General features: G+C 36.9%; 1 protein-coding gene across 1 annotated transcript in view; it reads left to right on the top strand.

The window, feature by feature from the left end:
• Positions 1-18,067, top strand: part of LOC131060273 (uncharacterized protein At5g02240) — a 176,984-nt gene that overhangs the window by 141,214 nt on the left and 17,703 nt on the right. The window contains exons 3-5 of the mRNA XM_057993453.2: positions 2,249-2,302; positions 2,454-2,538; positions 2,732-2,837. Of these exons, the coding sequence (XP_057849436.2) occupies positions 2,249-2,302; positions 2,454-2,538; positions 2,732-2,837 (245 nt within the window). The remainder of the gene's footprint in view (positions 1-2,248; positions 2,303-2,453; positions 2,539-2,731; positions 2,838-18,067) is intronic.

The following is an 18,067-nucleotide window of genomic DNA, read 5'->3' as shown; positions in this document are numbered from 1 at the left end:
TGGTTCTGGTCTGGTTCGTTTTGGGTTCGGGTCCCAGTTCTGTTTGCCTTTGGGTTCGGCCAGGGTTTGTACATAGGCAAGCTGGTTCATCCAGGGCAAACCTAGGGCGATCACAGGGCAAACTTGCACACTTGAGTGCCCAAATTTACATTTTTTTTTGCAAAATTTTATAAAATTTATAGCAATGAGTTCAGACTTGCAGATTTATGTGATTGTTTTGCAAGTTATCATGCAGGTTTAAGTCTCTAAGACTTAAAATTATTAAGAACAACAACAAACAATTGATAGATTTATTCAAATTTTTTATGTTTGAAGCAAGATAAAACAGAGCAGCAAACAATTGAGTTCTGACCTCTTACTTGTTAACCTTATACAATGTACTAGAGCAATGCTCACCCACAACAGCAAAATACCTAAGATACCGGTTCTTCCCCTTTTGGCCTAGGTCCGGGTCCTGGTTCTTGCCCGGTCCTGGTTCTCTCCGCGTTCTCCTTGGGTTCCTCCCGGGTCCTTCCCAGGTGACCGGGTTCCTTGTGGGTCCTGCGACGCAGGACCCACAGGGAACCCAGCCACCTGGGAAGGACCCGGGTGGAACCCAGGTCGTACCTAGGAGGACCCGGGTGAACCTAGGAGGACCCGTGTGAACCCATGCCCGTGGTTTCCCAAAAACGGGCCCACGGGTCAAAAAAACAATAAAAAAGGACTTTTTAAAATAGTTTTTTAATAATAAAACTCTAATTCGCCCCTTTATGACTTTTTAAAAAACACTTGAAACTTGAATATTATCTTTTTTGCAAATTATGAATATGATATTAGACTTTAGTTATTAGTTTACTGATTACATTTGCGATATATGAATATTTATTGGCATTGGCAATTATGGATTTATGATTTATGATTTATCATTTATGTATGGAAAGTCACATTGTATATTTTATTTTTGTATGGATTGTATATATTGAACATATATATAATATATGGGTATATATATATATACGGCCGAACCTGTACCCATACCCAAGATTTTGTTTTTTTCGCTGAATCCGCGAACCCGAACCCGAACCCGAACCCGAACCCGAACCCGAACCGGTAACTTAGCAAAATACCCATGCATTAGCTCATTCTGGTTTACAATCCTTGGCTTATGAAAAGAAACAAAAATATTCGGTTTCCTGAGCTCACTTTCTTGACTGCTCATTCTTCTTCTTCTTCATCATCTTCAATGGCATTAGTTTTTTACATGAAAGACTTTTTCTGTTACTCTTGACTGCTATTGCATTTAGTCTTTCATCTTCTTAGTACTATTCTTGATTGCTATTGCAAGAAGAAGAAGAATCCATTAGATGATTTAAACTTAGTAAAAAGTTCCAATTGTTGAAAGTTGAATTTTGAAACAATGATACTTGAACTTGATATTATCATTTTAATATTTTGATGTTGAACTTGAAGTATATGATGCTATGATGGTATGGACTATGATCATGATGCCATGATTACAAGTTTATGGTGATTTTGTTGTTTATATATATATATTACATGTTTTTGTACTGACGAACCCAAACCCCATTTCAAAATTTTGCCCTAGTGGCAAACTAGTTCTTTGAACCCGAACTTGAACTTGAACCCGAATCGGCAACTTAGTATTTTATATATATTAAATATAACATATATTTGCCATATATATGTATGTATGTGTATGTGTACATGCGTTTATATGTATTATTTATATATTAAATATAACTTATATTTCCCATGTGTATATGTATATATGTATATACATATATTTATGTATGAGTGAGTGAGTGTATGTGTAATATGTATAGAAGGGAGTGGTTGCAAGTATAGAGATACATCCTTAAGATATCCTTTACTAACTAATTAGGTTTATAACAGTGATGGTGTTTTATAGGAAGGGCAACGTTTGTTAATGATTCCTGTGGGTAGAGGGGCGGGTGATACAGATTTGCTGGCCAATCTCCTCTTATGATTCTTATCAACCTTCATTTTCACTCTTTCTTTCATATTAGTCATATATAGCTATGTTAATGTTTAGTGAAGGAAAAACCATAAATTGAACTCTTGTGTTTTGAAGTTTTTTATCTTTTTCTGCAGTCCTTGTTAATTCAGATTTTAATGATAAAGTTTTACTATGCATCAATGTTTCATCTGTTGTTTTCTTATTGAAGTCTAGTAATAAGTAGTATATGGATTGTTAACCTGACATCATTTTTATGCTGTCTTGTTAAAGGTTTTTGTGGGTGATACACGCCATCCCAAGGAACTTGATTCATCAGTTTTTGAGGTTTATTCTGAATTCAATTAATTATTCTTAATATCACTGAGAAGTTAATAGATAAATTTGCATTTTTTTAAATTTTGGAAAGTATAATAACATGTAATGGCCTTTTTGATTTGCCACATGCAATTAAGAACTGGAAATGAATGAATGTTAGGGAGTCACACATGTTATTTGCTGTACTGGGACAACAGCTTTTCCTTCCAGACGCTGGGATGGTGATAACACACCAGAAAAGACAGGCATGTGCAAAAGGGATGAACATTGAAGTTTTTGATTTGATGTATTATTATTCATCATCAAGAGATGCATGATAATACATGTTGAAAGTTAGATGTGTTTGCTAGAGCATAGTTAGTCCATGTAGTCTAAATTTACCAACTTGATTTTAGTTTAGTGCCATAAATTCTGATCTGTTGACTGTAATTTATGAAGATTGGGATGGCGTTCGAAATCTTGTGGCTGCCTCAGGTTCATCACTGAAGAGATTTGTCCTTGTATCATCTGTTGGAGTTACAAAGTTTGATGAACTTCCATGGAGGTAAGCATGCTTTACTATTTGGTCAACTGACATTTTTGTACTGTATCATGAGTCATGTCCAACACATCAAGATATCAGATCATGATTATTCTCATGCTGATTCATTAAATTGTATGACATCTGTCCAATATCTTTTTTTATTTATTTATTAGGAATTTTAGAAGAGTGCTGAACTTTCTCGTCTGTCAGTCCAATAAGGATATACTGTACTGATGGATTTTGAAGGTAGTATATAGGGGACTACTCAGGCTTGACATGCTGTATTTGTTGGCATAAATGTATATTTGGCTTTTCTCTGAAATTTGTTTTGAACATTGGCAAACACTCTTTTTTAATCTAATTTACCAAGGGAGAATCATGAGACCTTGGTTTTCCTTTTCCTAAAAATTCCCTCAGTCAAATTTCCAAATAAATGAACCCACACACACATGAGGGCTTTGCACTTGCTGGGATTTGAGCTTGGGTCTTTTGCATGACAGCACCTCATCTTAACCCCTAGAACACAAATCAGCATCTTCTCTGTGTGCTTTCACAGTAAGAAAGAAATTATATTAATGTCCATGAATGATGAAAGTGGGTTAATTGGACTGTGTATGCTTTTGGTTAATACTGGCTTATGGAAGAGAAAGTGTGTAAATTACTGAAAAATTCTTTATGTTTTGAAGTTTTTCTTAAGTTTAAATCATATTTTCCTCTGTCATCATTTTTAAAATGATATGGATGAGTTTCTGCTTTTAAACACAGATAAACTTATAACAAGAATGGAAATCTTTTTGAAATCTAGAGATTCACAAGGCCAGACTTTTGCACAGAGTTATGAGTCTTGGGATACCAACGTAAGTTAGCTGTTAATTCTAATGGTGCTTATCAGTTTGTGTATGTATGCGATTCTTGTAACCATAGTTCGCAAACTTGGCAAGTTGTCGAGTACTTGCCATTTTTTCCTGCTTGTGAGTGTTTACCACTTTTTTATTGATCAAGAGGTGGACAAGGCCACTGTAATTATATTATATTACAAGTAAAAGATAACAGCAAGAAGATGTAATTATAAGGCAGGAGATAAAAGAGGATCGAGAATCCAAGGTAAGCTGAAGGTAGACAAGAGGAGATGCACAACCCAACTACCATCCAAAGCAACTGCCAAACCTAAAAGCCAAAAGGATAGGGTCAACATCCTAATGATCAAATATTGCTATTGCTACTAGAACTGGCAACATCTGAGGCGTTAATTTGGAGAGGGACACCGATTCCATGAAAATCTTTTGTCACATCCTTGAGGAGGAAATGGAAGCAGTTGAACAAGATGCAGGCATGATGAAACTGAACCTCACTTAAGTCCTAAAAGAGTTCTAATGAAGCCAATGAAACCATGGGAGAGTCAGCCAGCAGGACTTCTCTCATAGACATGAGAGTGTGAGAACAAGGGAATTAAGCATTGCCTCCTTTGGGAAAATGCCATTGAGATCCACATTACCAAAACTAGCATCATAAATTGCTAATGCATTGTCCAGCGATTAGGAAGAGAAGATGGCCAATTGAAGATACGGTATTGCCAAGAAGCACACTAGACCATAGTTGTTTAGAATGTCCATGGATTAGGATTAGGAGGAAGCCACATCTATGAAGAGAAGCGAGTTAAATTAGGAAGCTAGTAAAATCTTCCAAATACACCACTTGAATGGCTTCTTTCATAGGGTCATAATGAAGAATGAAAATGGAGTTGAGTTTTTTCGTGTTGAAGGGATGATCATTTGTGAGTTCCTAGAATTTTTTAGGAAGAAAGACCCTCCTATTCGTCTCCATCACTAAAGATGATAGTAGAACAATGTTGGATCAACCATAAAAATATTTTGCAAGGTCCCTAAAACAAGGATAATCTTTGCAATCTTGCATCCCAATGAATGTCAATTAGTGGGGAAGAAACAAGTGAAATTAGAACTCGCACATTTGATGGTGTCAAGAAGCCAAAGGATTGTTAGCTTAGCCACTATGTGAGTACCAAGAATTTGTACTAAAAACCATGGGAAATTGAGAAAGTTGTGCAAAGGGTCATTCAGTCATGTCCCATTTTCAATTAATTTAATTTCATGGATAAATCGCTCAATTCAAATAAGATGATTTATTTCTTACAAGGCCTTTAGAGTCAACCTTGTTATGTAACTTCTAATTTTCAAATTTCGGGCCCAAGCACCTATTTAGGATTAGGTGCAGCCATTCTACCATGATGCAAGAACAGGGGCGATTTTACCAACTCCTGTCCATGCACCAAACTGTCCCAAAATGCTTCCAAAAGCTTTGCAAACAGCAGCAAGAGCTGAGATGTCTCCTCCGGAAAATAACCTTCCAAAAATCCAAGCGAAATGCACTTTAAACAACACCAGCTCCCTAGTACATGAGTGGCCAGCTCTAGGGGTGCCCCCCTCCAAAATAAAATCACTCAGCAGCTAATAACCTTAGAATTCAGATTTAATCTGATTTCCCAGTCATAGAAAGGATAACCCAAAAAGGATTTGGAGTTTGCCCTCAACACTGGTAACATATCAACAAAACATATGGTATGGCCTTCTCTAGGGCACAAGGGTATGGCCAGCTGCAACTCAAGAAAAGCACTTAAATAAAACTTTAAAACCTCCAGATAATTACCAAAATGCAAACCCTTAAATCTGAGATCAAAATACATTAAATATTTTCCTTTTTCCTCATCCCCGATTTCAGAACAAATTGTGAAAAGGAATGTGATTTCTATATGAAACCATGCTACCAGCTAGGGAGGATCATTCACCACCGAAACTAGTGTTTTGATGAGGCTTTCTGTCCTCAATCAACCTTGGAAGAACTTCTTTGTTCACTCTAGCAACATCCTATTATGTGTGCAAACTTGAATGCATGAAATGAGAGCCAAAACTCCAATTTATAGAGTTTGGAGGGAATTAGGGCATTTGAAAATTCAAATATTTTATTTTCCCTTAAAAAAGTCCCCATAATGTTTCAAAATTGAAGTCCCCCATATCTCCTAAGCGTCCAACTTGGGGAACAAAAAAACATCTTTTTAATATTTAAACACTAAAGTGAATAATAAAATGTCACTTTATTACTTTAGTGCAAATATTAAAATATTATCAACCACCTTATAGAAAACTTGCAAAGACACCAAAAATGGAAATCGATCATGCCATAACATAATTGATGTTGAAGGTTGATGAGTAGTGTTGAAATGAGCATTGACTATAAATAACAATGTTCTCCGAGGATTGAAGAGAACAAACCCAAAAAAACCTAAAAAGACTGGTGCTGAAATGAGCACTTACTATAAATAGCAATGTTCTCCAAGGACTGAGGAAAACAAACCTAGGAAAACCCAAAAAGATTAATGCTGAAATGAGAACTTACTATCAAGAGCAATGTTCTCTAAGGACTAAGGAGAACAAACCTAGAAAAACCTAGAATGCTACAAAGATTGTTGTCACCATTAGAGCACCAAGTGAACCCCAAACCATCTTTAGATGCTAGAAAATCCCCAAAATTGAACCAACACTCCTAGAACAAGAAGGTGAAAAAAAGGGAACATTACAAAATACTATGAAAATCTAGGGACACTAAAGCAAGGCCAAAACATGTGCAAGAAGAAAATTTGAATTTAATCAAGCAAAATAGAACAATAAATTGAATGGGGCTAGAAATGACTAGGCGATAAGACGCACCCATATAGGAGGTCCATAAGTCATTAATGGATGTGGATGTAGTAGTTTAGAAAGTTTTAGGTGTCTACAAGAACATCAATGGAATTTCGGGAAAAGGCTGAATTTATGTGCCATTTCTATAGATAACTACAATCTTGAGTAAATATAGAAAAACTTAATTAATCCAACCCTTTTCTAACATGTGCAACCTAACCTAGGCACCTCTAAAGTGTAGAACAAACAAAACACAAAGAACCAAGCCTTTTGGTGGAAATTAATTTGATGATTTGTACATATATCCTTCACTATGATCATTTGACCATTGATGTATTTTGAACATGTGATAAAAATAATAATTTAAAAATTCATGATATAATCAATTATGTGGTGTTGTATTATTTTTGTAAAAATTTTCTACTAATCATGCACAATTCATTGATGCTATGCATTTTTTAAAGATACTATATTTTATGCCAAAAAAATTCTTCACAATACCATACCTTAGGGCTCCAATAGATGGTGTCTCCATAATTGTACCAATTTTTTGGTAGCATTGTTTTCTGTCACTGTAACACAACGAAGTGGAAAATAATTTTGGGACACCTTGAGCATTTTTTAGAGAATGGAAATGCATTTAGAAAATGACCAAATTAAAACTTAAAATGGGTTCATTTGAAACCATCAAAGCGAGATCAAAAAACTACTCTAGTACTTTTTTGAGTTGATACATGGCACTATTTCACGATCCATGTGACCTAAGGAATTTTTATAAGGTCTTCAACAATTCAATACCTTCTCTAATTATCACTCATCTCTATGATGGTCATAGTGTGACTTTACAGTAAATAAGAAGCAATATAAAGCATTAATTTTTCAATTTTCATATAGCCAATGTCCAAAGATCAACTAAACACATTTTATTAAAAAATTAAAGATGGTACATGAAAGTTGTGCATAGGGGTTTATGGGTGTTTTTGGTGATTTGAAAATTAACATTTTGAATATCAAAACCTTTGTTAAAAAATAAGTTTTGTTTGCATATGTTTTCCATGCTTGACTTATGTTAGCCTTGCTTTTGCAAACGAGTTTGGAACTAGGAATTGTCTCACTATGCAAAGGCCCCATTGAATAAAATGTTACTGCTAATAATTACTTACTTCAAACTCCCAATTGCACAACATATTGGGAATGTATATCAATGAACCAACAAAATTGGAATTGGTTATTATAAACAACTAAATTATTGAACACTCAAATAGAAATCTAACTATACGATGAAACTGTAATAAATGGAAGCTACTTATGCTGTTGTTTGTAGCTTCATGTAGAACCCGTCCTTGCATTGGTTGATGCACAATAGAGAGTGAGACTTACCTTAATGTGTTGGTCTCCATCTTAATGATTAGGCTGATTATGATTGGGGAAGGCTGCTCAAAGAGACATAGAGGAAGATGTGAAGTCTGTGGATCCCTTAGACGTCCAAAGGCTTTCCTAGCAAGAGGGGATTAGGAACTTGCAAATATTGCTAGAAAGGTTCAACGTCCTTTGGTGAAAAGAAGTAGAGGTGTAGAATACACTTCCTAAACTATTCTATGATAAGAGGTACGTGCAAATAAATTAAATCTTTGTAGTTTCAAGGAAAAATGGACAATAAAAAATATACCATAACATGGTGATTTACTATGTTACCAGATTCTTCAGTTTTTCCTGCTGTACCTGTGTAGATTTGGTACAAGTGCAAATTCTTTTCTGGTTTGCCTTTGGGTATGCCTAGGGTATGATACATATGACTACTGTTCTTATAATTTGTAAAGGCTGCATTGGCCTCACAAGATGTCACTGTCATAGCCCACGCCCCACCAACTCTAATGGTATAATGCCTCTTGGTATAAAGATTCAAATTTGCATATTTACAGCAGTAACCTTAGAGAGAAGAAATTAGATATAAACTCAAAGACATGTTTACCATTGGCTATGGAAGATTATTAAGTTCACTGAACTTGATGGCTAATTTTCTTATCACACTTCAGCATATAAATAATATTTGTAGTTGCAGTGAGGCTGTCCTGTTTTTCCTTCAAGAGGAAAACAAGCATCTGAGTGTTAGTGCACTATGTAAATATATTCAACTTATAGGGCATGTGGTGATCAGGCTCTTCCTTTTTTTTTAGCCTCCATAATTATGGAAAATGTTATGGCCAATGCAGCCTTTCCAAAATTGGTTACATAAGACAGTTGAATATTCTTCTTATATATATGTATATATAACTGTGTTAAAGTTTTAACTAGAGAAAGACAAGATTCAGAAATCTGAAACTCAGAAAACTCACAAGTACACGATACACAAAAATTATCTTGGGAAAACCCTTCACCTGAGGGTGAAAAACCCAGCCACACCAAAATGAACCTTTTATTATGATCCCAAATCTGATACAAAGATTATGTAAGCTCAGAACTAAACATGATTGTTATCATATAACAATCCACAGTATAATCTAAGACTGTTCAAGAGTGACTGAATCTACTACAAAACAAATAGCATATAAATTACGAGAAATTCCTCGTATCAAAGACTGCAGATACAAAAGAACAAAATGTTCTCACTGAATAACTTCATGTCTTCAATCCAAGACATTTGCAGAACTCCAAGAAATACCACAAAAAAGACAGAAAATGATGTAAGATCGCAGAATAATATGGTCTCCAACAAAAGATCGAACATCACACGGGATGATAGAATAAGCACGAAAAGAATCAACATGTTCGCGTACCCCGCAAAATGACAAATACTTCCCGAGAAAATCAAACGCTGCGCATGAAGAAGATCGGTTACACAACTGACATAGGAGGGAAGGACAACAGACATACTCCACAATGGAAAAGAAACGGCTGCCAACGCAGAATAACTCCACATAAGCAAACGAAGCTTGCCAACGGCTGGAGACGTGAAGATTCGCATGAAGAAATTGAGGCTTGAATGAAGCACGAAAAAATCTCTCTCGAAGCTGTAAAACTTCAACACTCCCCCTTAGCAAGAGAGAGACCTTCAATATGTCATCACATGACAAGTACACATAACTGCAACCAAAGAGATGTCAACAAGAATCTCATCATAGATTGTCTCAAATAAAATTGTTATCTCAGCATAACAATATTCACCATAGCTACTCCTAGAGGGTGAATCAGAAAAACAGAAAATAAAGTCATGGAGTCACACACATGACTTCCACCATGGCTACTCCCAAAGGGTGGATCCTCATAGCTACTCCCAGAGGGTGGAACAAGGGATTTCACCTCGAACTTCTCCCTTAGAGAGAAGAACTCATTAACAAGGGATTACACCTCAAACTTCTCCCTCACAGAGAAGAACTCATTAACAAGGGATTGCACCTCGAACTTCTCCCTCATACAGAAGAACTCATTAACAAGGGATTGCACCTCGAACTTCTCCCTCACAGAGAAGAACTCATTAACAAGGGATGTGGCTTCCTCTGAAGCTAAAAGAATCAGGCTCCCTCTGAAGCTGAAAGTCAAGCTCCCTATGAAGTCGAAGTGTCAGGTTCCCTCTGAATGGTAATTTCTCCTTTTCAAGAAAATGTCTACAACCACCAATTCAATCTCGTGGCAACCATCATCAAGGTCTTCCTTCCTTGAATGCAATCTCTCATCATCCTTATGCTCCCCAGTCCATCCTGAAAGCATTAAGAGAGATTACTAATAGTTCAAGACTATCTCGAAGAGAAATATTAATGCTAGAATCATACATGATTCACTATCCCAATGATATAGCTTGAATTAATAACATGAAAAATTCATGAACATTATTCAACCACAAAGAAAATACTTATCTCCATATAAGTTAGTCTTCCACCAATGTTCTTTCCTAATCTCGCTCAATAGTGGAATTTTCAACCATACTAAAGCATCTAGTGATGATGACTGAGTGGCCTTTGGCCCTCGTCATCACTCACTGTCTATCTTCAGTTCAACGACAATCATATTTACATGCAAAGATCGCTCAGAGAACACCTCTAAGGAAAATCACTAAAAACCAATTCCTTCACCGAAGCTGTTCTGATTTCAAAATCCTTGAAGAACAAAGAATACACGAATAGAAGGAACACTCAACTTCTGAAGCAACTGCTCAACAAATGATGAAATGTCTTCAAAAGATTGTAGCAACTCTTTTCATTTAGAAAGACTCAAATCGCATGCATAAGTTCTGACAAGTAGTTGATTGGACATCTGCAACCTGTTAACTGAACTCCCTCAAAAGCATAGGATCTACCTTCAAGCGGTTAGGCTATGTAGAAGGAACCTGGCTCTAATACCATTTTAAAGTTGTAACTGGAGAAAGACAAGATTCAAAAATCTGAAACTCAGAAAACTCACAAGTACATGATACACAAAAATTATCTTGGGAAAACCCTCCACCTGAGGGTGAAAAACCCAGCCACACCAAAATGAACCTTTTACTATGATCACAAATCTGATACAAAGATTATGTAAGCTTAGAACTAAACATGATTGTTATCATATAACAATCCACAGTATAATCTGAGACTGTTCAAGAGTGATTGAATCTACTACAAAACAAATAGCATATAAATTACGAGAAACTCCTCGTATCAAAGATTGCAGATACAAAAGAACAAAATGTTCTCACTGAATAACTACATGTCTTCAATCTAAGACATTCGCAGCACTACAAGAAATACCACAGAAAAGACAAAAAATGATGTAAGATCGCAGCATAATATGATCTCCAACAAAAGATCGAACATCACACGGGATGATAGAATAAGCACGAAAAGAATCAACATGTTCGCGTACCCCGCAAACTGACTAAAATACTTCCCGAGAAAATCAAACACCGCGCATGAAGAAGAATATCGGTTATACAACCGACACAGGAGGGAAGGACAACGAACATACTCCACAATGGAAAAGAAACGGTTGCCAATGCAGAATAACTCCACATAAGCAAACGAAGCTTGCCAACGGCTGGAGACATGTGAAGATTCACATAAAGAAATTGAGGCTTGAACGAAGCACGAAAAATATCTCTCGAAGCTATAAAACTTCAACAAACTGCACCCATGGAACTCTTTCCACCCTACCACTTTACTTGGTACTAGTACCTGTACTCATACCCGTATCAAAACCTGTAACTTAGGTGATTTACCTGGGGAAAATCCTTTTGGGAGAAAAACCCTACTCTCGAAAGCAACTCAATGTATTATTCAATAATCAATGGTTATAATACACTTGCAGAGTCTAAGCCTTTATAGGAGAATTGCTAGCAAGAGATTCGGAGTAATTCTAGTAGCATAATGGTGCCTACAAACACACTATCTAACCTCCATCTCAAGCACCCAATAAATATGAAAATCAATACATGAAACCATCATATATGAATTGGGAAACCATAATTTAAAACCACCCCAAAAATGGTTCCCAAATTCCTAGTTAAAAATCCAACACCCAAATTCCAAGATGAGTCCACAAGATAGAAATAGCATATTCCTTCTACCTACTACAATCTTGTCATAATCCACTCACCAACATGGGTGGTCCATTATCTCCATTCAAAGATGCCTTATGACATGTCATAACATGCATCATAAGTTGGACAAGTGTAACTCTCTCTTTAAACTTGGGCTCCATTATCTCCATCAAAGATGCCTTATGACATGGCATAACATGTGTCATAAGTTGGACAAATGTAACTCCCTTGTAAAATTCTCATGTGTATCATAAATATTCTCACATTTCCAATGTGGGAGGCCCCACTTCTAGAGGCCATACATTTTATTTTTTGTTGTTGGTAAGTTGTGGACATGGGTCCCTAGAGGCCATACATTTTGATCTAACGGGGTTTGTGCAAAATTTGGTTTGGCTGAGATTTAACCAATTTTTAGGACCAAAAATGAGATCTATAGCCCAAAAATTGATTTTTTCTATTCTATAGCCCATTAACATAGGATAGCAAGTTGAGACATCTTTGCTAACATTTAGTAGCCAAGATTGTAAGAGAGAAAGGAAAATATTAGAATAAAGTGAGATATGTGAGACTAGTGTATGAATTCCTTGGTTTGGAATGGATAAACAGTTTCTCACTTATGCCATACCCCAGCTTAATGTAAATGAGGTCAAGTATGGTTGAACTTGTCACATGCGTTTAAGTTGTTGGCCTTAAATAGAATGTAGAGGAGTAAATGAAGTGTGCTTATGAGTTAACAAGTGGTATGTTTGATGGGAAAAGGCATGTGGAAGTGATCTAAGAGGAACCTAAGGGATCCTGTAGCTTGATCACTACCAACCCCTTTCCGTTATTGTCAAACTAAGTGACGTAGGATAGGAGATGACACATTGAGGGGAATATGATAGTATGTCTTCTCATAAAATGTTATATATATAGTGACAACCCTTCACTATGGTAAGCAATTCAGCAAAGAATTACAAGTAAAAAAATGCAATAGAAAATCTTTTCAAGAAGGCCTTATAAGGTTTTCTATCTCTAAAGGCCTTGAAAATATAGAGGAATTTTTTAAACATTCAAGTAGCATTTCTTGCAAAGCCATGCATTATACATTTGATGCCCATGAGAGAAAAAATATTAGTACTTTGTAGTTTTATTGGCCTTCAAATTGTTGTCGTTGATTTCAGCGGGACCGAATTTGTGAGACAACCCTACGAAACTTGCCCATTTCATATCTCACGTACTTTGAGATTGGCCGATTTGCCTCGTAAGTCGTGCCCCTTTTGCGCCTTACTGAAGCGTCTTTTGTTTTTAGGAGTTAGCTTTTTGTTTTCTCTTTTTATGCATGTCGGGTTTTAAAACCCAACTTGCATGTTTTAGCCTTTGAGTTGTCTTTTCCAATGGCAAGTCGAGTTCTATTACCCGACCTGCAGGTTTGCCTTAGATGCAAGTCGGGTTTTATTTCCCGACCTGCAGGTAATCCTTAGTGCAGGTCGGGTTTTATTTCTCTACCTGCAAAGCGCGCTGGGTAACCTGAAGTGTATTAAATGCACTTTGATTGACTTTATAAACTCGTTTTTTGGGTTATAATCTGCATTTTTAGTTTGCGATTAAGCTTTCTTGGGCTCCCAAGCACGGATTTTTGTTGAACGAGTGCTTGGAGGCTTGGATTTTTTGGTTTTGGGCAGATTTGTGGCGATTTTAGGTAAGTTTAATTCTTCTCTTTGTGTTTTCTTCTTCCTAGGGTCTCTATGTTCAGTCTTTTTTTTTTTTTTTTTTTTTCTGTTTTTAGGTCTTTATTTTGCATTGTCGGGGTTTAAAACCCCGACATTTCCTTCCTGTTTTTAGTCCAGGATTTCTAAAAGGATGTCGAGTTTTATAACCTGACAGCCTTTCTAGTGTTGCATTTCCTTTCACAAGTTGGATTTTAAAATCCGACCTGTGTGACTTATCAATCGCATGTCGAGATTTTAAGCCCCGACATGCGTAGTATGTTTTACCCCTCTCGCAGGTCGGAATTTATTTATTTATTTTTGGTAGGTAATAGGCCGAAGCCACAATAGTTTGAATTATTATTATTATTATTATTATGTTTAATTAGATTGACCCTAGACCTTCCCCATTTTTATTGAAGGCCAAGAGTCACAGCTTAGAATTCCATTTTTAGATGTCCCTATTGGGAATTGAACTTGAGTCTCCACAGTGAGAACCCAGTGTTTTAACCAGTTAAGCTCAACCCCTTGGACCGCAGGTCGGACTTTATTTCCCGACTTGTGGTATTGATTTGATATATCTGCTAGTTGGATTTTAAATTCCGATTCGCAGATACTTTGTTCGTGCCCTTGGAAGTAGGTTGGGATTTAAATCTCGACTTGCTGTTTTTCCCTTCATCAGCATGTTTGTCATGTCGGTATTTAAATCTCGATATGAAACTCTATTCTAGGGCAAGTCGGGAATTGATTCGTTTGATAAAGCATGTCGGGTTTTAAAACCTGACATGCCTTATGATTGTTTTGAGATGCAACCCGACATGCTGGATGACCTACCCCTTTAGTGCAGGTCGTGATTTATTACCCGACCTGTAGATGTTGTTCCTCCCCTTTGACATATCAGATTTTAAAACCCGATATGTCAACTTTTTGTTTTATTCACTGCATATAACCCGATATGCAGAATTGACCTTCCTTAGTGCAGGTCAGGTTTTAAAGCCCGACCTGCTGTTTTTGCTATTTTCTTCCTAAGGCATTTCTGTCTTCCGATTCTGATTCTGATCAACAAGAATGTAACTCTGATGCTGCTAATTCTCTAAACACTGATTTTTGGTGTTGAAATGCATCCTTTGGCAAATGTCTGAGCCCTCTCCTAGCAAATCAACAGGGAAAAAGATGAAGTACAAGTACGACAAGTACTTGAACATGTTCTCGGAAAGCTCTGTCAAGTCAAATGTGGACCAGATCTAGGATATTGAAATAGGGCATGTGGATATGGAGGAGATTCTGAAAAGAGTTTGGGAGGTCCCCTCAAGGATGACCCATTTTATAGCTAGTGAGCTCCACAAATATGCATAGTGAATACTTTAATAGTATTTTGTAATGTCCCCTTCTCAGGCGTAATGTTTCAGTTGGCCGATGGCCTATTTCGGAGACCTGTAGGCTACTCAACGGGTGAAATTAGGGTTTCCAATTTTGGAGTTTGTTGTTGCTCATGAATTAGAGTTTGGATCACGGATTCTTTCTGGGTTTTCAAAGTTCTTTGCAGTGGTATGTCCGGCTTTGCGTTCCGAGCACTTTTTGGAATTTACTATTTTTAGTAAATTCTATTTCTGGCAGTGGTCCTGATTATTTTGACACAGTTGGTTCTCTTCTTCAGTTGGTTCAGTTGGCTTCATCACTTTTGGCCTTGGGATGTTTTTGGAGAGATAAGTTCATTTCATTTAAATAATGTTATGTTTTAATGTTATATTTTAAAGTTGACCCCTTGGCCTAGCTTCATCACTTCAAGTTGTTTTAAAAGGTGGTCTTCAAGGGTGGACGCATCATGGAAAGGATTTAATATTTCCTAAGGTCTAAAATCTTGCTTATGAAAAGGGGTGCCAACTTTATGAAGAGAAGTGAATTAAAATAAAGGTTAATTAAGCTTTTAAAAGTGGCGCCATCTCTTGGAGGAAAATTCAAATGTGAAATTAGGGCGCACTTTCTAGAAGCCTCTAGAGATCCCTTGTTAAGCTTATAAATGGAGGCCTCCTCCCTTCATTTGGCATCTTATGTCTATTGTAATGTTACTCTGCCGGAATGGTATTGGGGTTGCTTCGAGGAATGAATGCCTCCTAGCCTTGGCATTGCTTCTTGCTTGAAAGATAGCAACTAGTGGTGATTTAGTGTAGTTGTGAGAGTTTGTAGTGGGGATTGCATTGTAGCTTGAGTTGTGCTTGAAGTTCAGTTATTTGCATTTCATTTCATTTTCGGGAGTCGCGGTTAGCAGGGCAGATTTGTAGTTTCACTCATATATTTCAAAATAAAAATATATTCATTCTGGGTATTGCATATTTCCTCTTGTTTTGGCTGGGCGCTCCTTTGTGCAAATTTGCGGATTCTAATATGAAGTGTTTTATTTTATAGAGAAGAATCACCATTCTTGCCTGGCGTCACTGCTGGGAATTGCCTTGGGGCTCGTGATAAATAATCTGTTGGGTTAATGTCTGATTTCTTGGTATTGGTTGGGTCGCCTCCTTCATAGGAAGCCATTGCTTTTGGTTTTGGGTCATTCGGACTAGTATTGAGAGAGTAATGAGCATTTTAGTGATTCCATGTGTTGCTGATTAAGCATTTCACGTGCAAGTCTGTCATAAATCAGAATATTAAGATTGATCCTTGAGTAGAATTTCTTGGACTTATCATTTTTGTTAAGCCCGGGAGAGCCTTCTATATTGTTACAACATTATATAGTCTTAATCCTATGATCTTGGCAAGCATTTACTATCATATTGTAAGCTGAACAGTAGTACTGGCAGCAGTTCTTCTCATTTTCATTTCACGCTTGTTATTTACATTTAATTCCATTTCTAAGTTCTTAGCATCTCTGCCATATGGTAGCTCCATTCCCACCCTGGGTTTGAAAGCACATGCTTTGTGTCGAGTTTTCCTTTCAGCAGTTGCAATTGTAAAGATCCTCTGACCATATGTTAGTCCATCTTGGGCACATTCTTGGTTAGAGTTGCTTTCAGCATGCACCAAGATCCTCAGACCATATGTTAGTCCATCTTGGGCACATTCTTGGTTAGAGTTACTTTCAGAATGCTTTAAGACCCTCTGACCATATGCTCACGCCTTGCCCAACCCGGGATCTTGGTGTACATTCTTGGTTAGAGTTGTTTTCCGCATTGTTTTGGTTTAAGTGCTAACCCTAATGGATGTGTATTGCATTACTCTTTGTAATTGAAAAAATTGAAAAAAATTTGTCTGGGATATTTCATATTTTCAAAGGTTCTTATACAGAGGAAGTTGTGGATATCACTCCGACACGTGCACATAAATGGTACGAGGAAAATGAAGACAAGTGTAAGAAAACAATCAATAATGTTTTCTTGCAAAGTGTTAGAAACTCCACAACATCTCGTTGGCCAAAGCTCTTTCATAGGAGTGATTTCACTGAGGAGTATAATGATATTGTCACCTTGTTGTCACGAATAAAAGGGCTTCCAGATTCTCACTACTTTCAAACATGGATGTGCTGGTATATGAATATCATCAGGAAAGGGAATGATGAAATAGATTGGAGTGAGCAAATCAGTGATGCAATTTGCGAACAATTGAAAGAAAGTCAAGACCACCTTGAAGTTCTATATGACTTCCTACCTTGTGTATGCAGCCGCCTCCATGAGGCAATTTCCAAGACTCTCTACAAACGGTGATAGAAGGCAAACTCCAGTATGAGATTATTACTCTCAGTTGACCATTGCCAATTGGAGAAGTCACTTCCGAAGGGTCAATGATACTTTCTTTGTTGTATGGAAGTGCTTATTTGACAAGGAGTTGTAGAAAAAGATACTTTTGGATGTAGCATATAACAAAGTTTCTGAGTATGGATGTGTCTTCTTGCAATTTCCTACATTCACATTCATCTGTGTAGGTTGCTTTACTGGCGAACCTTTTATGCTACCAAGGTATCTATCTGATAAGATTATTGTAATGGAGCTATGTCGTCAGTTAGTGTATGTACGTGAGAGACAGTCTTCACACAAGACTAGCCTCAAGTCTTCCTAGTCTATTGGTAGGTATTCAGTACTAACCACACCTAAAGCCAAGAACATGGAGGAGGAAATGCAGTGGGTGACAATGAGAAGATTCAAAACCCGCAATAACTTTGATTTCCGTGGAATGAAGAATAAGATCCATAGGAATTATGTACATGTACATCGGCTAGAGGATGTTTGGGCAGATTGTAGAGATGATGAAGATGTGAGGAAACTTGATTTCAGTCGCCTCACACTTGAGCAGATTGAAAACTTGACTTTGGCCAAAATTCCAGATACATGGGAGGATACTACTGATGATGTTGTGGATCCCATT

This window comes from Cryptomeria japonica, chromosome 11, assembly GCF_030272615.1.
Source record: "Cryptomeria japonica chromosome 11, Sugi_1.0, whole genome shotgun sequence".
NCBI classification, from domain to species: domain Eukaryota; kingdom Viridiplantae; phylum Streptophyta; class Pinopsida; order Cupressales; family Cupressaceae; genus Cryptomeria; species Cryptomeria japonica.
Note: the sequence above shows the minus strand (reverse complement) of the source record. Positions and strands in the feature narration are given on the sequence as shown.